This window comes from Vigna unguiculata, chromosome 1 (assembly GCF_004118075.2).
Source record: "Vigna unguiculata cultivar IT97K-499-35 chromosome 1, ASM411807v1, whole genome shotgun sequence".
In the NCBI taxonomy this organism is placed as follows: domain Eukaryota; kingdom Viridiplantae; phylum Streptophyta; class Magnoliopsida; order Fabales; family Fabaceae; genus Vigna; species Vigna unguiculata.
Window position 1 is genome coordinate 35,542,409 of NC_040279.1, and position 18,663 is coordinate 35,561,071.

At 30.3% G+C, this 18,663-nt stretch overlaps 2 protein-coding genes across 10 annotated transcripts; both read left to right on the forward strand.

Moving 5' to 3' along the window:
* The first annotated feature begins 518 nt into the window (after positions 1-518).
* LOC114185533 (cell division protein FtsZ homolog 2-1, chloroplastic) lies at positions 519-7,101 on the forward strand. Of its 2 annotated transcripts, none has more exons than XM_028073314.1 (8): positions 519-788; positions 1,031-1,770; positions 3,037-3,336; positions 3,634-3,724; positions 4,803-4,927; positions 5,525-5,617; positions 6,434-6,499; positions 6,633-7,101. In XM_028073314.1, exons 2-8 carry the CDS (start codon positions 1,138-1,140, stop codon positions 6,759-6,761), a joined length of 1,437 nt encoding a protein of 478 aa, XP_027929115.1. In that variant the 5' UTR covers positions 519-788; positions 1,031-1,137; the 3' UTR covers positions 6,762-7,101. The 2 variants fall into 2 exon arrangements, with proteins under 2 accessions (XP_027929115.1, XP_027929124.1); XM_028073323.1 differs by lacking the exon at positions 519-788 and adding an exon at positions 807-876.
* Positions 7,102-8,517: 1,416 nt separating this feature from the next.
* Positions 8,518-12,196, forward strand: LOC114195111 (glucosamine 6-phosphate N-acetyltransferase-like). Of its 8 annotated transcripts, none has more exons than XR_003606451.1 (5): positions 8,518-8,743; positions 8,838-9,375; positions 10,628-10,697; positions 11,940-11,997; positions 12,106-12,196. XR_003606451.1 is itself a non-coding variant. In XM_028085519.1 (2 exons), the coding sequence occupies exon 2, from the start codon at positions 8,844-8,846 to the stop codon at positions 9,309-9,311; it is 468 nt and encodes a 155-aa protein (XP_027941320.1). In that variant the 5' UTR covers positions 8,518-8,743; positions 8,838-8,843; the 3' UTR covers positions 9,312-9,634. The 8 variants fall into 8 exon arrangements, 1 of the variants encoding a protein (XP_027941320.1); XR_003606453.1 differs by having other exon boundaries at positions 11,940-11,993; XR_003606449.1 differs by having other exon boundaries at positions 11,940-12,196.
* The last annotated feature ends 6,467 nt before the right edge of the window (positions 12,197-18,663 follow it).

Sequence of the window (18,663 nt, forward strand, 5' to 3'; positions counted from 1 at the left end):
TTTTAATTTTTGAATGGTCTAATATGAGAATTGAAGAATGATTAAAATGATAGATTAAGAATAGGTAAAAAATAATAGATTAAAATATTATTATTCTAAATATATTAATAATTCAAAATAGTTCTATATATACCTATGTGTGAAGCAAATATTACTTATGTGATGACTCAGTATTTTGACGTGAATCATTTACATATGCAAACATGCAATTAATAAAATTTACCTTTTTAGATAATTAATTAAACTCATTTATAATTTAATAACTTATGTGATAAGTTTATACTCTAATCTAAATATAATAAACTTGATCATTTTTATAATAATTATTTGAAATTTCTAAACTTATTTCTGTAATAAATATTTTAAAATTATTTCAATAATAATTGTATTGGTTAATAATGTAAAACAATTTATGTTGTCTATGACTATATTTAATTATTTATTTTTCATTTAATTTAAGAACATTAATTTTGTTCTAACACTGATTAATTTTTTTTAGGTAAGAAAGATAGAAGAGAGGTTATTGAAAAGAAAAGCCCTCTCGTCGAGTAGGGGTTTTCAATTCCAAAGCTGGTCCTGTCTGTATATGGTGTTGGCGTTGGCATTGGGACGCTCATCACACCCAAACAAAACCCACCTTGAGGACCAATTTCATTTCTCACTTATCAACAAAAACAAAACACCTCAAAATGCAAACACGCTCACTCTGAGAGAATAATTCCACTGCTCCTTTCCATATCACCACTCAAATGCTACTCTCACTCTCTCAGACCCCTTCAGTTTTGCAGGTTTTCTCTCTTCCTCTAATCTCCGCAATCTTTCGCATTTACTCTTCAACTTTCACATTACACATCTCCATTTTTATGCTTTTTAAGTGTAACATTCGCTGATTCTCCCTTTTCGCGCATTTCATCCACTTCTATTATCACCGTTAACAGCCCGCACCGGCATCGTTTACTTGATTTTTTTTCACGCATGACCTAATATTCGGTGATTCTCTATTAATTTATTCATTTATTTTGGCTAACAGGTATAGGACGAAGGAATTTCGAGCGAATTGCAACATTCACGTATTGAATTTACTGCTGCTAGTTTTTTCGTGAATTTTTCAGAAGCCGCTATTTCAGTACTGTGAAAATGGCTACCTATTATGCACCTTCGAATGCTAGAAATTCAGCGGGGGTGCTGGCTGTTGTTGGAGGAAGAACAATTTCTGAGAATCACGGTGGCAGATTGTTCTCTTTGAAAATTCAAGAGAGCAAGTACGTGTTTGGCAGTAGTAGAAAGTGTGGTTCGATTCAAGTGAAGTGCTCCACGAATTCCCATAGTATAAGTCGCAAAGATCCTTTTCTGGATCTGCACCCTGAGGTTTCAATGCTTAGAGGAGAAGGAGGGAGTGCATTGAACAACCCTAGACCTAGAAAGGATGTATCAGGTGGAAAGGTTGCTGAAAGCTTAGAAGCCACCATGAATCCAAGTAACTACAATGAAGCTAAGATCAAAGTCATTGGTGTGGGTGGAGGTGGGTCAAATGCAGTCAATCGTATGATAGAGAGTTCCATGAATGGTGTTGAGTTCTGGATTGTTAATACTGATATTCAGGCCATGAGAATGTCGCCAGTCATTCCTCAGAACCGGTTGCAAATCGGTGAGGAGCTTACGCGAGGTCTTGGCGCTGGTGGTAACCCTGAGATTGGTATGAATGCTGCCAAGGAAAGCAAGGAATCAATACAGGAGGCAGTTTATGGAGCTGATATGGTCTTTGTCACTGTATGTTCTGTTAACCACTTTTCCTTAGAGATATAGCTTATGCTAACTGCATTGCAGGTTTGCATTGTGAATTTTGTTTGTAATGCCTTTCTCACCACTACCTGACATGGTTTATCATATATGCTATTGTAATACCTGAATTTGTCTTTATAAAATTAAAATTTGAACTAGGTTGTCGTTGTGTATGTTTCCGTAGAAAAAATAAATGACATCGTAATAGAATATGTGTCGTGGAAGGTGGAATAGGCCACAAGGATATCAAGGGACTACATATGAGGGGTTACACTGGTGTGGGGGCTTAAATGTTTATTCTGCATGCTCCCTTTATCATCTGTTATGGCGGCATTCAAGTGCATGGTCTAAGTTATTTTACCTATGTAACTTGGCACTTATCGTTTTGTGAACCACTCTTTGGGATTTTTACATTTCACCAAGATGTTTAAATTTGGGAGTATCTTAGCTATATCTAATGGCTCTTTATCACATTCACTTTCTATGTATGCTCTTAAATGGTGTTGGACTGTTAATTCTTTTGTGGAGGGGTAACTTTAATAGGGATGAAACAGAGATTGTACAATCAATTTCCAAAACGAAGTCTTGCATAATATCATCATAAGGTAAGTTGTGACTAAAAACTCCCTCACTAAAATAAAAGCACACTAGTTCTTTCTGATAAATGAGAACTAACATGTCAAAATTGATTGCAACACCTGTGATCGTAATTTATCTGCTTTCTGTGAAAAAAAAGGCTGTACACATCAATCACCATACAGCTTAGTGGCTGATTTCCACTCTCATCGGAAGCTATCATTTATAATCACAGGCACTTTGTCATCTTTTACATTTCTTTGTGAAAAAATATATATTTCATTGTGGATTGCCACCCTTAGATTGTCAACATGTCTAAATATTGCTATAAACATATCATTTTCCTGCGACGTCACTTTGAATCATAAATTATAGGGTTTTCTTTCTTTTTAAGTAAGTAATTAAGAAGTTGAAATATCTATGATGGCAAATAACGTGCATGCAATGTTTCTTTATCAATTTTAGGAGGAAATTATTAGCGCATGTATAAAATTCTGGTCTTTGTTGTTTTCAATTTTTTTATTAATTATAATTGTTGTTTAAGGCCTGTTAGAAACAAGGAACCAGCATTTCATGATTTTTGAAATCCTTAACTTTATCATTTTTCAAAATTTTCCAGTTCAACAAAACTGTTCACTGTTGCCATTAAACTTGAAAAACTAGAATTCATTTGTGCAGGCCGGAATGGGTGGAGGAACTGGCACCGGTGGAGCTCCAGTTATTGCTGGTATCACAAAGTCAATGGGTATACTGACTGTTGGTATTGTCACAACTCCCTTTTCTTTTGAAGGACGAAGACGGGCAGTTCAAGCACAAGAAGGAATTGCAGCCTTAAGAGATAATGTTGATACACTGATAGTTATTCCAAATGATAAACTGCTGACTGCAGTTTCTCAATCTACCCCTGTAACTGAAGCATTCAATCTGGCTGATGATATTCTTCGACAAGGTGTACGTGGTATATCTGATATTATTACGGTATGGAATCATTAAGATCTTTGAACACGAACAATGACATTCCTTTCGTTTTTTTCTTTCCTATCAAATCTTGATTGTAAATGGAGTAAATAAGGAAGAAAGAATGAAATAGAAACCTTGAGGGATTTTTTGACAATTCAGCAGTCCTTACCTGATTTACTAATTTGTATAATATGTTAGTTCAGAATTATCTTTTACCATTAGTTAATCAGATGACCTGGTTATATATTTCCCATGTCTCAAAGTTGATGGTGTTAGTCTGAAATCACTAATACTTATTTTGTTAATTAATTGCAGATACCAGGATTGGTGAATGTCGACTTTGCTGATGTTCGAGCTATAATGGCCAATGCAGGTTCTTCACTTATGGGGATAGGAACTGCAACTGGTATGTATGGGATGGGAACTGCAGATGGAGATCCATTGCTGGTCCTGAATCCTGATCTTCTATTTGACCTAAATAACTAGCGAGTTTTCCGTACATAGTATGGTTATTTCTAAATTTAATTAAATTTAAAAATATAAATTTAAAAAAAATTAAAATAAAAAGTATCATTGATTCATTGTTGAGAAATCAGGTATCTTTAAGAAAGAAAAATGTATAATAAATGTCTTCACTGTCACTAACGAGAATTTATTGTAATAGATAGTAATAAATTAAAGAGATGATACTTTTGAAATTAATAAGATTATGAAAATGAATTATTTGAATTAATACTCATTGATATATATTGGGGAAGGAGGAGGCTTTTGTTGGCCTCTTGGTAGCCAATGTAAAACTCAAATTTTCTATGATGTATCAAATTAAAATTCGAATTAGAAATGATTAGATTTAAAAAAATTGTATTTGAGAGGAACAAAAAATGTGAAAGAAGTGATAGCTTAGAAAGAGTGTATGTCCTGAAATGAAAGTCCTCTCGTTTTGAAGCTAGTGCGCAAATTTAATATATGGCAATGGGTTGTTTCTAAACCTCTGCTTTGCTAACTAAATTATATTAATGTTTGTAGAGGGTAGTGTTTTGCTTGAACTATGTATGAAGAAAGACAATTATAAACTTTACCTTATCATATGGGTCATGTCTATAACTAAAGGGGAAGTATTATTTGACCAAAGTTGTTTTAGAGGCATTGCCTTGAGAGTTGAAAGCTTCAACTTGAAACTATCTCATATTGCAACCAAACAAAGCAAGATGAAGATTGTATAATGAATTCTGAAGGTCATTGCACTTTAAAGTTGTGGAGAAATACACATTGATGTAGAAAATTCATTCCCGGTCCTCAACAATAAAATTTTAACCCTGTACTGATCAATTATTAAAATATAAATATATTATTCTCTTATTGCTGTACACTTTTTTTATGGGGAAGGAGGAGGGTGATCCAAATTGATGAGCAGCATATCTTGATCCATAGTTTCATTTATTATTGAAAAATTGAAATTTATCTTGGTTCTTTTTATTTTGAAGGGAAAACAAGGGCAAGAGATGCTGCATTAAATGCCATCCAGTCACCTTTACTAGATATTGGCATAGAAAGGGCAACTGGAATCGTATGGAACATAACTGGTGGAAGTGATTTGACCTTGTTTGAGGTAGCTAGCAATTCCTGGTCCTTTACAGGGTTATCTTTACTTGATAGTTGTTTGATCTGAGTACGTACATGATGCTTTTTTCCCCTCATTCTTTCTTTCGGTCTCCTTTTTTTATTTTGAAATACAATCTCCCCCTTTTCCTTTGGAATCTGGGTCATATAACAAGCACTGAAGTTACAATTTTCTGAATAATTGAATCTCGTGACCATGTGCTGATTCCATCGTGATACGTTCTTACATGATTGAGATGATTGTGAATTGTATAAGTTTTACATGGACATGATATTAGGCAAGGATTAAAAATCTGAGACTTAAAATATATGTATAAGACACCCAAGTCCATCTAGTAATCCAATTACTATAATTCTGTAGTCATACTTTACTGGCAAGCTGGCTTAGTTTTTGAAGCGGCTAAATAATTCTTCCAGGCATATGTTGGCATCCATTTCGTGAGCAAAGAAATAAAGTAAACAACCCTTCGGTTCTGAACTCTGAATAGCTACCTGTATAACAATCTGCAATCTACTAATTTCGTCATACTCCATATGTTTATTATGGTCTTTTGTATGCTATGGATATAAATAGTATCATTTACAGGTGAATGCTGCAGCTGAAGTTATATATGATCTTGTGGATCCCACTGCTAATTTGATATTTGGAGCAGTAATTGATCCATCACTCAGTGGTCAAGTAAGTTAAGCTCTGCAAACCCTTGAATATCATTTATACCAACAATTATATGTCATGTCAATATTCCTCTTCCTATAGATGAGTTAGGCAACATTATCCCTGTGCAGTGCGTTCAAGACCTAGTATTATCCTTTTCTTTCTAGGAAGCACACACTTCAAAATATTCGCCATGTGCATGCCACATTTCATAAACATTATGATTATCGTTTTTTTATAAATGACCCTTTTCACTTCAAAGTTCAAACATGCTTAAATTGCACTGCTCTCTGATCTAATTTGTTAGGATAACTGAAAATTTCAAAAAATGTTTTATCATTGTCTCTTATGGGATTAGTCTTTTTTTTCCTCATCCTAATTTGTTTTCTTAACCACCTAGGATTATTATTAGAGTAAGTAAATAAATAAGGGTACTCTTGGTTTTATGAACATATAGAATCCATCCATACATTGTATACATTTCAGTTAATATCAAATTTTATGTCGTTCTCTTATCTCTCCTCCTCCTTCTACACTTAAAATACCACAACTCAAACATAATTTTTGAAATGTGCTACTAGCCTACTATGAATGCCCTTCCTAAAGACATTTGTCCTTTCTTTTACAGCTTTCAATGTCACTGAAAGTTAATTTTAAGCATTCTATTAATTATTTAGGTCTTCAGAGGATAAAATAAAATTTTAAACTCTCTCTATCGGCTTTTGAACTTAAAACATTGATTTTCTCTTTTAAGATTTGTGCTTTTATGTTAATTTTGTGCGACATATGTTTTTTAATACTCATACTGTCCTATCATTTTTCAAATTTGCCATTTAATAGGTAAGCATAACACTAATTGCAACTGGATTCAAGCGTCAAGAGGAAAGTGAAGGGAGGCCTACACAGGTATGACCTCTTTTCCCTTGGTGCGCCAATCCCTCTTCAAGCGTCAAGAGGAAAGTTAAGGCAGCCCTACCCAGTCCCTCTTCTCCTCTCTGGTGCAATACCTACATGATTGTGCTTTTTGTCCAAAATGCAGGGCAGTCAACTCATACAAGGAGAAACCATTGGTATCAATAGGCGGTCTTCCTCTTTCACTGATGGTGGTTTTGTTGAGATCCCTGAGTTCTTAAAGAAGAAGGGGCGCTCACGTTATCCAAGAGTTTAATAACCTTTCTCTCAAGTTCTTTAATCCCTCGCATCTCTTTACCAGACAAATTTTAGAGATTCAAATCTCATCAGTTTAGGCATTAGGTCCTGTTTTGCCCTCTTTTACATTTTTAGGTCCGTTTTGTGTATACAGTGTTCAGGAAAGCAAAGCACTTTCCAAACCGTTGTGTTGAGTTGAGGCTTGTTGGCATCTTCTAATAAGTTTATTAGTTTGTATTTTTGTACAGAGAATATATCAGTATGGTCAGGGCATGTTAGTGTTACCAGCAACTCAAGATTAAATTCGTGTACATGAAAGTTCTTGGTTCCGAAGACAAAACCGAGAACGTTTCACATTCTCACGGACCAGGTGAAGCTCTCCTAGTCTATAATGGTCTGTTTTGAGAAATGCAGTACATGAAAATAAAATGGATGAGGAAAAAATGTGAAAATAAAGGTGTTTGCTGGAAAGGAAAGAGATAAAGGATAAGGAGAAATTTTGATAAAAAAATAGAATGGAAAAGTATTAATAATGAGACTCACTTTTCTTTTTTAATTTCATCTTCTCTGATTATTTTCTACTAAATTACCAAATTAAAATTCATTTTCTGTATTATTTTCTAAACTAATGTTTTAGGATAAAGGTGGCATGATGGCATGAATCGTAAAATAGTATTTAATGTGTTTTTGTGTGTGTTTTATTTTGAATACAAATGACACAAGATTATTGTAAAAAGTAGTACTGGAAATAGAGAGTTGGCGTGAACTTATATATGTATGGCCTAACAAAGGCATGTTACTGGGAGGATCAGAAAGGTCCACACCACACCAATCAGCTCACTCACAATTAAACAGAAACGAAAGACAAAACAAAGTAAAAGGAAAAGGTGATCTCAGTCTCACCGTCTCAATTTCACGCATTCATTCAAGTTATGTCACTATAATAAATCTTATTTATCGATATAACATCATTTTTTTATAAATATTATTTTTATTTGTTATAAATACCAATCAAGTTTCTATTTTCTTAAAGGTTAAAACTGTTGGCATGCTTAAATGAAGCCCGAACCTACGTTCAAGAAAAAATATTATTCTCTCTGTTCCAATTTTTTCTTTTCCACTTTATATGATGTTAATGTTGTCACACGAAGACTAAGAAATACATGTTTTAACATAAACATAAAATGTTTATTTTTAATATAAGATCCAATATTTTATAAGACTCGTAAGCTTATGACCTCATTCCATCTTCGTTTTTTTAAATATATGCAAAAGTACTTCGAGAGCTCAATCCATAATTATTTAATTAAGTTTTTAACAAAAGAATACTAGTTACATAGTTTTAATATATTTTTACCAAAGCGCTCTATTATTGAAAAATGTAAAATCAGTATAAAGACTCGTTAAATGTGAGATCTAACTCATTAAAATTTGTGATTTTCAATTAATTTTAACAATATTCAACAACCCAATAAATTTGTCCAACCTTCACGCATGGTTAAGTAAAAAAAAAACTATCCACTAATCTTTATTTCGACTTGTTTTGTTTTAGATATTTTTCACATTGATGGACCATATAACTTCTTTTAATAATAACACACGAGTATTAGAGGCATGTATCATATGATTACTGTTTATTTCTGTATCCTCCACTTTAATCTATTATGAAATTTATGAAATTGACAGAAGAAGTTGCCTTTGATCACAATGTTACAAAATTATTTTTTAGCTTTAAACTTAGGGGAAAAAATACAAATATATTTTCTGGCATCTGAAATACCTTTCTCGTCAAAAGCACGTCAGAAAAGTGTATTTTGGAATGAAAAACGATGAAAATGATAAATATTACCACTGTGAGAGAAACGGAACGGAAAAAAAAATCAGATAGCTCAACCTGATTGGCTAAAAGAAAGAATCACGCACAATCACAAAGGCAAATGCAGATGAACGTCAATCCTCCAAAAATCAATCCAAGGAATCGTGCTTTCTTCAGAACAAAGCGTAAGAACGTGATAGGAATTTCTCCGATTGCAATTTGTTTTAATTTTAGTTTAGATTTTGCATTTCGTTTTGTGAATCGGTTTGGATCTCACAGGAGAAGATGGAAAACAGTGAGGAACAGAAGTACGGAGTTCGGAAATTAGAGATCTCAGACAAGAGCAAAGGCTTCATCGAGTTGCTGCAGCAACTCAGCGTTTGCGATTCCGTCTCTGACAGAGATTTCGAGGATCGATTTCGAGAGCTCAGTGCCGTCGGAGATGACCACGTTATCGGCGTGATTGAAGACGAGGCTTCTGGAAAGATCATTGCGACGGGGAGCGTGTTTATTGAGAAGAAATTTTTGAGAAATTGCGGCAAAGTTGGGCACATTGAGGACGTTGTTGTGGATTCAAGCGCACGTGGGAAGCATTTGGGAAAGAGAATTGTAAGCTTCCTGACGGAGCATGCTCGTTCCATTGGATGCTATAAGGTCATTCTTGATTGCAGCCTCGAGAATAAGGCGTTCTACGAGAAATGTGGCTTCCAGCACAAATCTCTTCAGATGGCTATGTATTTTGCTCACCACTAGTTTTCTACTGTCTTGGCTTCTTTGATGTTGGAGTCGACGAGCTCTGGGAGGCTAATAATGCTGGGTAATAAAGCTTGTGGACTCTATGCTTAATTCAATTACGCTTATGTTTCATGCCGTGTGATGTGCTTTTTGTTTTCTGAAACGATAAATTTGGCCGCTCAAATTGACGTGATGCTTAGTTGGATTGGGTTTGGTATTATCGGTGAATCTTACGAGGGGCTTTTTAAATTCTTCATGTTGATCTTCGTTTTAAGATTTCGATATTGCATAACCTTTTGAGAGAGATTACACGTCTAATATTTCTGATGATTTGGTTGCTACGATAATAGGTAGTCCATGATATTGTTACGCTTTCTTAGTAAATTGATAGCTCCTGTTTTAAATAGATCTCTGACGATTTCGGATTTTCTACGGCTTCGTATTGGGTTATACGTTCATTTTAAACTAATCAACTGTAGCCAACATAAAACGGGGCTGATCTTTATGACTACAATGATAAGGGTTAAGATTTGGTTATTGTTGTATTGTGATGTATTTCTTCTTGGACTATAGGTAAGGGGTTAAGACTTGGTTTTCAGTCGACTCGGTATTTCTTCTTACTGGAAAATGGTGCATCATTGATTACATCATTATTAGTTGTAGAATTAGATTATGATGTATGTTATATTCAGTTGGATTAAGCTTGATGTTGCTCTAAAGGTTTTTTATTAAAATTAGAGCTCTGCATGCAGATTCAGAACTGATATAATAGTGTCAAAATTGGAAAGGTATGGAATCATTAGGAGGAATAGTTTTTATTTGACGGATCCATGACTGTTTGTAGTTTTTACTAATTACTGCTATGCTAAGTTCTAGTCAAACAATTCTGAATATGTACATGGTCCATTGAATTTTGTTTGTTTTTCTTGATGTCACTTATGTAACAACTGCATATTTTCCTTGTTTCCTGTATTTGATGCTATTTTACATGTTGCTCTTGAATTCAATGTGTATGAATACTACTCAAATGCTATTTGCAGAGAGTTTAATATCATTATTGCATCAGAGTCATCATAGTATTTGGGATGACATAATTTTGGACACATCATAGTTTTGCTTGCACCAATCAGTATCAATTGTTTTCTTCTAGTTTTTTCACCATAATTATCAATTTTCATTTTTGACTGTGCTCTGGTTCTTTACCTTCCCCAACATAAAAGAGACAAAAAGAATACTTTTTTCCCCTATAATATCAAACCCTGTACACCTCTTAGCCTCTGAGGTTACCCATTCCCTTTTCATTTTCCTTGTATTGAGAACTCAAAATTTCTCAGGTGGCACAAGTTGGTCCTCAGTTCCAATTCTGATGTCCCTCCCCTCATAGCTAGTTTCTTTCACTTGCCGGTAAGCTCGCTTCTATCATTGACCTCTTTCTTATCAAAGGGGGATATGGTAAATAGTAATCTATTAGTCAAAATAAGGTAGCATATAACATTCGATAGATGTGATACAATGAAATGGAACACAGTATATGAGTTCTATTTCATGTTTGGTTCATTTAAAAATATTTTAGAACACACTTGAGGTTAGAAAATGTTACATTTTGGTTCTTCTGAAAATTGGAACTAAGGAGAAAAGAACAGAATAGGATGTTCCATTTTCTTTTGTTAATGCACCAAAGCCTACGTAAGGTTTTTTTATCAGCGATACAAAATATATTAATTGGAATCATTCGGGTGTTCCAACCCATTTACAAAAACATCCGAAAAAAAAAATTCAAACACTAAGATTACAAAAAGACTTAGGAAGAAAAGAAAAAGACATACATAATCATATGATAAATCTCTAACAAAGTTGGATCTTCAACAAAAAAAAAAATTCCTGTTGTTAAATCAGTCCTTCATTTACACAGGCCATGTAAGTGTTCTTCTGCTGGTCATAATAATAATAATATTATTATTATTCGTGGATACAATCAAACAGTGTACAAATCTTGTTGATCAGGGGTTGAAGGCTCAATTAAAATATATGATGTGGTTGATATTCCATTTATGAAAATGAGTTTTGCCACTCCCATGTCTCCACTGTCTGCTATTCAAATGATTACACCTAAAATACTCATTTGCTTTGTTAATGACATAGTTTACAGAAATTATTTTAAATTCAACACAATAACATGGTAATGGCCCTAGACATTTGGTCTGTTTTGCCAAGCTTATCTTTTTTTATAGGTAAGAAGGAGAATGAAATGGCAGAGCTGGAGAAAATTTTGGAGTTGTACTTACTGACTAGCTGACACTTGGAGTTAAATATTTGTGGCATGTGCCCATTTTCTATTTTATTTTCATAATATGAATACTCACTATGTCTGACTTTTGTATATTTTTCTTTGCCTCATTTATACAATTTTGAAGGTTAATTATAGTTCATGATCTCAACTTAAAAATAGATGGGATGCCTAAGTATGGCCCTTTTTGTACTTCCGATACCATATGTGCTAGTAGAAGTATGTTAGTAGTTATAGTGTATAAACCAATTCCGGACCATCAATTTTACGGATTATAGTTTACAATCCTGTCATGATCGCTTGCTATTTAATCTGTTTAGTATTTTACCCTTGATACATAATTATATTATATTGTGCAGAAACTATATGAATGCATTCCGGTGCTAGGGCAAAGGAAGTCAGAATAATTACCAGTTTGTGAGCCTTTTTCAAGTTTTATTATATTAATGTAATTTGAAGAGAACGAGAGGGGCTGGAAGCACTTTCCATTCTTTGCACTAAATACCTTATGCTTGTCTCTTTCAGGCTTGTGCATGGTTTCATCTTCTGGTCTTTGAACCGTTGCAGAATTCTGTATTGTTTTTAAAAGATTTATCTGGAATCATTGTTATGGTAATTGCAGACTTTCTACTTGACTTTTCCTTTGAAAGTTAAGCATGGAAAATCATTGATGCTCATTAAATTTCATAACATTAACTAATTAGTGAACAGCTACCGATATTAGATTGAATGCTGCTGTTTAAGTGAAGTTAAATATATTTTGATCAAGATTCGATAGATGACTTGTTTGAGAGTTTGAGATTGACATGAAGAGATTTGGTTAATAAGATCCTAATAACGTCCTAGTCAAAACCAACTCAATTTTGACCGGATTAAGAATAAAGTAAAAATAATATATTAATGTTAATTGATTATTTAGTGAAGTTGAAATAATAGGCTTGTATAAAATTAAAAATATTTTAGTGAAGCGGAATTAAAATTATTTAGGATGATTGCAAATTGAAATTTTAAAATTACTTTGATCAAAATCTTATTAAAATCATTTTTGATCAAATTGAGTTTAAAATTATTTTTAAGAACTTGAAATAAATACTTTAAAATAGTTAACTTTCTTATATCCTAATCCTAAATTTATACAAAAAGTAGAATTATGAATTTGGATTTTTCGTTGAATTTTTTTTTTCTTTGTTAGGCTTTCAAAATATAATGACGTTGTCATATTAAAAATATTTTTAATATTTTAAAATATTAAAATCAATGTATATAAAAATATTTTGGAAGTTTAAGAGACTAACAATTCCAAAAGAAACCAATAATAATCTCGAATCGTAGAATTATGTCAATTCTTTATTCAATAGAATAAAAAGTTTTAGGTAGGGATGGCAAAATTGGTCAGGTCCGTCGAATCGGCCTGCCAGCCCGTCCAAAAAAGGACGGGTCAAGTTTGAATTTCCAACCCGCTGCAACACAGCTCGCCAACCCATTTTTTTTTTTAATTTTTTATATTTTTTTGTTTAAAATTAAAAATAATTAAAAAATATTACTTTTTTATATTATATAAATAAATTTATATATATAAAATAAATTTATAAACAAAATTTTAATAAAAAGTTTAAAAAAGTTTAAAAAAATTAAAAAAAGTACAAAAAAAAAAGATATGGGCCAGCCCGTCGACCCGCCAGTCCGTCCAAAAACAGGACGGGTTACAATTTTCGATCCGTTTATTGATGACGGGCCAGTCCAGTCCAGCCTGACCCATTTTTGGCGGGCCGAACTAGCCCGTTTTGACACCTAATCTTAGGACAATTACAATGAACTTAGTCTCTTGCTTTTGTGATTTAGAGTCAAATTAAAACTCTATTATAATTTGATGCCGTTATGTTGAAGGAATAAAAGGTGAATTTATATATTTTAGAGGGAGTAAAATTGAACTTTTCTTTATTTAAAAACGAATATAGAATTTCTATTCAAAGGTAATATTCAATTTAGAGAGAGAAAAGATTGAATAATATTTCAAGATAACTTACCGTTAAAGAATATTCAATCACACCATTGAAATCTTGAATTTTCAATCATCAAATGTAATACATGTAATACATGTAATAATCATTCTTCTTCCTTTGAGATTACTTGATGCTTTTTCATTCATAACATATTCATTCTTTATTGAAAATTTGAACCAATCTAACTCTTATCCATCTTCGATAAGAATAATTTTGAACTTTTTTTTACTTCAATTTTTTTTTTTTACTTCTTTATAAATAATTTTGAAATTAAATGAAAGTTTAATTTTTTTTATTTAAATTAATTTAGCCTTTCATTGTCAATTTTTGAAATTTTATGGGAAGTAAATTTTTCTTTTATTTAGTTGTTGATTTTAACTTATATATTTAAATTCTTCTATATCTTTCTTATTCTAAACTATCTTGTTGCTTTCTTTCATAATTCATTTCCTGAAAATATATTTTTTTTATGATTTTCATTATCTTTACTTTTATCAAGAAGAAATAAATTGTTGTTATATTTATAATTCTTACAATTCATTGACATAATTAATAGAAATAGTAAGACGTTGCTAAGACATTTCTTTAAAATGACGAGGAATATGACTTTGAAAAATAATGAACACGTGGTTTAAATGATATGTTTATCTTGTATTGAGATACCAGAACATGAAGTTTAATAAAAAAATATATCATTAAATATATCAAAATATTTAAAATGGACATATTATTCCATTGAAAATAAAGGATATATCAATATATGTTTTTATATTAATACTAATAATAAGGTGATTTAATGGTAAAGACTGAGAAAAAAGAGAGAGGTTGTGAGTTTAAATTTTTTTAGTAACAAAATTCAACTAAATGTTAATCTTCACCGAAATATAATTAGGTCCATTATAATGATACTAAGAATGTGTCATGTGTCATATTTTAAAATATTTTAAAAAATATGTACTTATTTGAGTATTTTAATCTTATTTCTTTTATAACTTTCAAAGTGTCTAAAAGTTGTTTTTTAGCATTATTTAGTTTTTCAAGAATATAAACTAAAATTGTCAAACTCACTCTTATATGCTTTTAACTTAAAACATTGATTCTCTCGAGATTTGTACATTTATGTTACTTTTATGCTATATGTTGTCATACTCATATTGTGTGTCTTATTATTTTTCAAATTTACCATGTAATTTGGTTTAAATAAATTGGGTGTAATCACATTTAATTATTTTTTAATAATATCAATATCAATATATTTTAAATTTTAGCAAAAGAAACAACATAACCGGTTAAAATTATTCATATACTTAATAGAAGTAATACAATTTCAAATAAATATTCACATACTTAATTTCACATTAAATAATTATGAATTTTAAGCTGAAATGGCTTTAAGAAATTTGACGTTAAATAATATATATATATATATATATATATTTTTTTTTTTCAAGTACAAATAAATGATGTGTCTAAAAAGCAAAATTATTGTAAAACAGAGTCATGTGATTGGGAGGATAAGATAAGGAAGGTCCACAATCTCAGATTTCAAGCATTCATTCATGTTGTGCCTCCCAAACTTGCTATTGTCACCTTCTTATAATTAATCCTATTTTTTAATTCATTTTCTTATAAAACAAATATTAACTTTCATACTTAATTTTGAAAAACGGCAACTAATTTAAAATATTTTTTCTCTAAAACGTCATACTAAGTTAAAAGAATGTAACGAAATTTTAACCTTTTTTTATTTTGTTACATAATAATAGTCTTTTTTGAATTTTTTAAGTTTTTTTTTAACCATGCCTCTTAATATAATTAAAAGTAATGAAAGCATTTCATAATAAGAAACTTTTTTAGTTAATTTTGTTCTAATAAAAAACATTATAAACATTAATCCAAAACCATAATTAAACTAATTGGAGTTTTCACCATTACCCAATACCAGCTTTTCGGGTTTTTTTAGTTGATTGAATCCTAGTTGTGTATAATAAAAGGACATAATTGCAGTAAAATAAATAAACGAACATAATTGCAGTAAATAAATAAATAAACGAACATGATGAAACTTTTTTCTGAGCATACAAGGAGATGTACAAGTGTACGTTGGTTAGATTGAATGAAAAGATGTTCGGTTTGTCCTTAAGCAAGCTACTGTTTTCTGATAAGGAATCTTAAGTTTCAAAGAATTTAATTATTTAAAATTTAAATAGATTTTAACTTATTTAAAAATATATATTTTTTCAAATAATATCAGAACCCAAATGCCTACCATCATAATGTGATCTCAATATATTTACATACATTTATGACTTATATAACATCAAAATACATTGGATTTTATATAAAAATAATAACAATAATTACAAGATAATAATAAACATCTCCACTTCATCGTGTATACACTTCTTCTTTTAATGATCTCTTAAGTTTATAATTTTATCCATTAAAAATAATTACTAGAGCATCTAACAATAAAATAATACGATAAACTAACATAAATTTAAATGATCGCAATTAGTATCCACAAAAGTTATATATATATATATATATATATATATATATATATATATATATATTCAATAAAGTTTAATAGAATAATTTTATGTTGTCAATATTTGATTCTCTCTCGTAAGAATCGACGAATTTGTGACTTTGACTCTAATACCAATTGTTAAGAGTTAAAATTCACACTTATCATTTGATCAAAAGTTATAGCTCTTAATCAAGGTGCAATTCTTTTTATTTAAGAGTGTAACAATTCAATCGTCACGATTAGATTGTGACTCGATCCACTTAACCTTTGTCACAGGACAATTGATGTCACCTGCAATAATTTCCCTCAGTAATTGTCCTACTAGGAATCTCACTTAGATTATAACTTGATTCACTTGACCTTCGTCACAGAACAATTGTATAACCCACAACACTTTTCATCGCTCAAATACCAAAATTATTAAGCAACTAATTGTTTTGATAAGTTGTTTGTTTAAAATAGAGTTTGAGGGTACAAACTCTAATATAATATAAAATTAGTTTAATATCTTTCTTACTAAAATTATAATTTGTTTGAGAAAAAAATTTATCGTTTAATTGATTTATAACTGAATTTGATTTTCAGTTGAACCAATGCATTTAATTTGAATTCTAAGCATTTCTTCCTTAACACCACTCATATAGTTATCTCAATTTAATTATATTTAAACACTTTATTCATTCAACAACAAATATACTAAATTTAATTCATTCTTACAAAATAATTACAGCATTATATGCTTATATAATCACTTGTATAACCCAATCTTATTAACATAACTTTAATATTACAATTTCAACTTTCACACCTAAACAACCACACAAAAATCAAGAGTTTAGGTGTATCCTTTTTTTATCCAACAAAAACCTACATTGTTAAAGACATCCAATATCTTCATCTTATAGGGTTTACAATTTATTTTAACTACAATTACGAAATTTAAATAGTTTCTCCTACTTCTAAACACTTCACTCTTCAAATCACCCACATCAAAGATAAAAAAAAGAGTCATGGAAATTTTAATGTATATAAAACCTTATTAAAAAAACTAAACATGTCACTATATAAACTCGTTTTCCAGTTAGATTTCATAGGCCAAGACAAAAACTTCACATAAAATAAAAAACTGAAAATTCAATATTTAAGAAAAACAAAATAAAACTTACTTTGAACGAAAAATTGATAAATTAAATTTGATTCATTCTTATTCAATCAAGTATATCTGATTCATTCTTTGTTATCTTTCATCTAAAACTACAAGAAATTATGGTGGACGAAAACCTAAAAAAAAAAAAAAAAGTTATATTTTAAACTCTATTATCTATATGTCCTAGAAAAACTAAATCCATAACAATAACATTACTTAAATATTGAATTTAGATTTTAGATACGACAATTTAACTTTTACAGTAAAAAGAAGAAAGAAAATATGATTTTTTTAATTTGAAACTTTATAATTTTAGCCATTAATGCTTCGACAAATTACTAGAATTTTAATAATTAATAAAGTTAATATTCAAACAAAATATATACTATAAAAATATATTTTTTTCTCTTAAATTTAATTACTTTTTACAAATTTTCTATCTAAATTATTGTAAACTTTATTGAGACAGAGACCGATTCAAAATGAAGAATTAAATTGTTTCAAAATTGAATAGTTTTATTCTTTTTGCTGATTTTATTTTATGACATTTATTTGTTTTTTCTTCCTGGTGTGCAAGTGCAACTAACGGGTAAAATGAGACAAGTAGTGATTGATAAAAAAGGTATTTAAATATAACTGGACAACGTTAAAGTATTTAAAAAAAATTAAACGGTCAACTTATATAATTAAAAATCATAAATAATTATATTAAAAAATATAAAAAAGTTATTGTTAATAAGTGATAGCTCGAATTCATTCAACCGCGGATTCAATTTGATTTACATTTAAAAAATTAAAAACTAAATCTCTGAAAAATTGAATTAACTTACAAGTTTAAATATACGTTGAGATAAGTCTATCCAAAATAAATTATTCAGCTTTTTTTATGAGATAGATCTTTTTTTAAGCGCTTCAAAGGAGTTTCAAAAGTAGTTATAATATATATTTATATCCTATTTTCAGTTTATTTTAATAAATTCTTTCAAATAACTTATATTCTATATGAAAACAATTTAACTTCATTCCATCTCCATTTTTTTTAAAGAAAAAAGAGGCATTTGCTATTCCAGAGCTCAATCCATAATTATTTAATTTTCCTTACATTATTTGTTATATTTTTCATTTTTCCTCTCTAGATCTTATTTCTCTCACACTCATCCACAAGTACACATTAATAATTTGTGTACGTTAATAATTTTTTTTGGTATATTAGTCGAATCTGTCCTATACGGTGTTGAAAAGACACAAACATGAGGTACATCTCAAATTTCATAATTGATGCTTTTCTTTTCATCAAAAAGGAAAATAATAATCGATATAAATAATAATGTGGTATAGATAGCTCAAGGTACAATCAAAACTTTTTTTTATTCGTTATTTGGCCGTTTGTGTATGAAATA

What these genes read in the sequence shown, in the direction of transcription:
- LOC114185533 (XM_028073314.1), top strand. Translation starts at nt 1,138, where the DNA reads ATGGCTACCTATTATGCACCTTCGAATGCTAGAAATTCAGCGGGGGTG. An exon ending in GTATATCTGATATTATTACG is followed by an intron (nt 3,337 to 3,633) that starts GTATGGAATCAT and finishes AATTAATTGCAG; the next exon opens with ATACCAGGATTGGTGAATGT. An exon ending in ATCCATCACTCAGTGGTCAA is followed by an intron (nt 5,618 to 6,433) that starts GTAAGTTAAGCT and finishes GCCATTTAATAG; the next exon opens with GTAAGCATAACACTAATTGC.
- LOC114195111 (XM_028085519.1), top strand. Translation starts at nt 8,844, where the DNA reads ATGGAAAACAGTGAGGAACAGAAGTACGGAGTTCGGAAATTAGAGATC.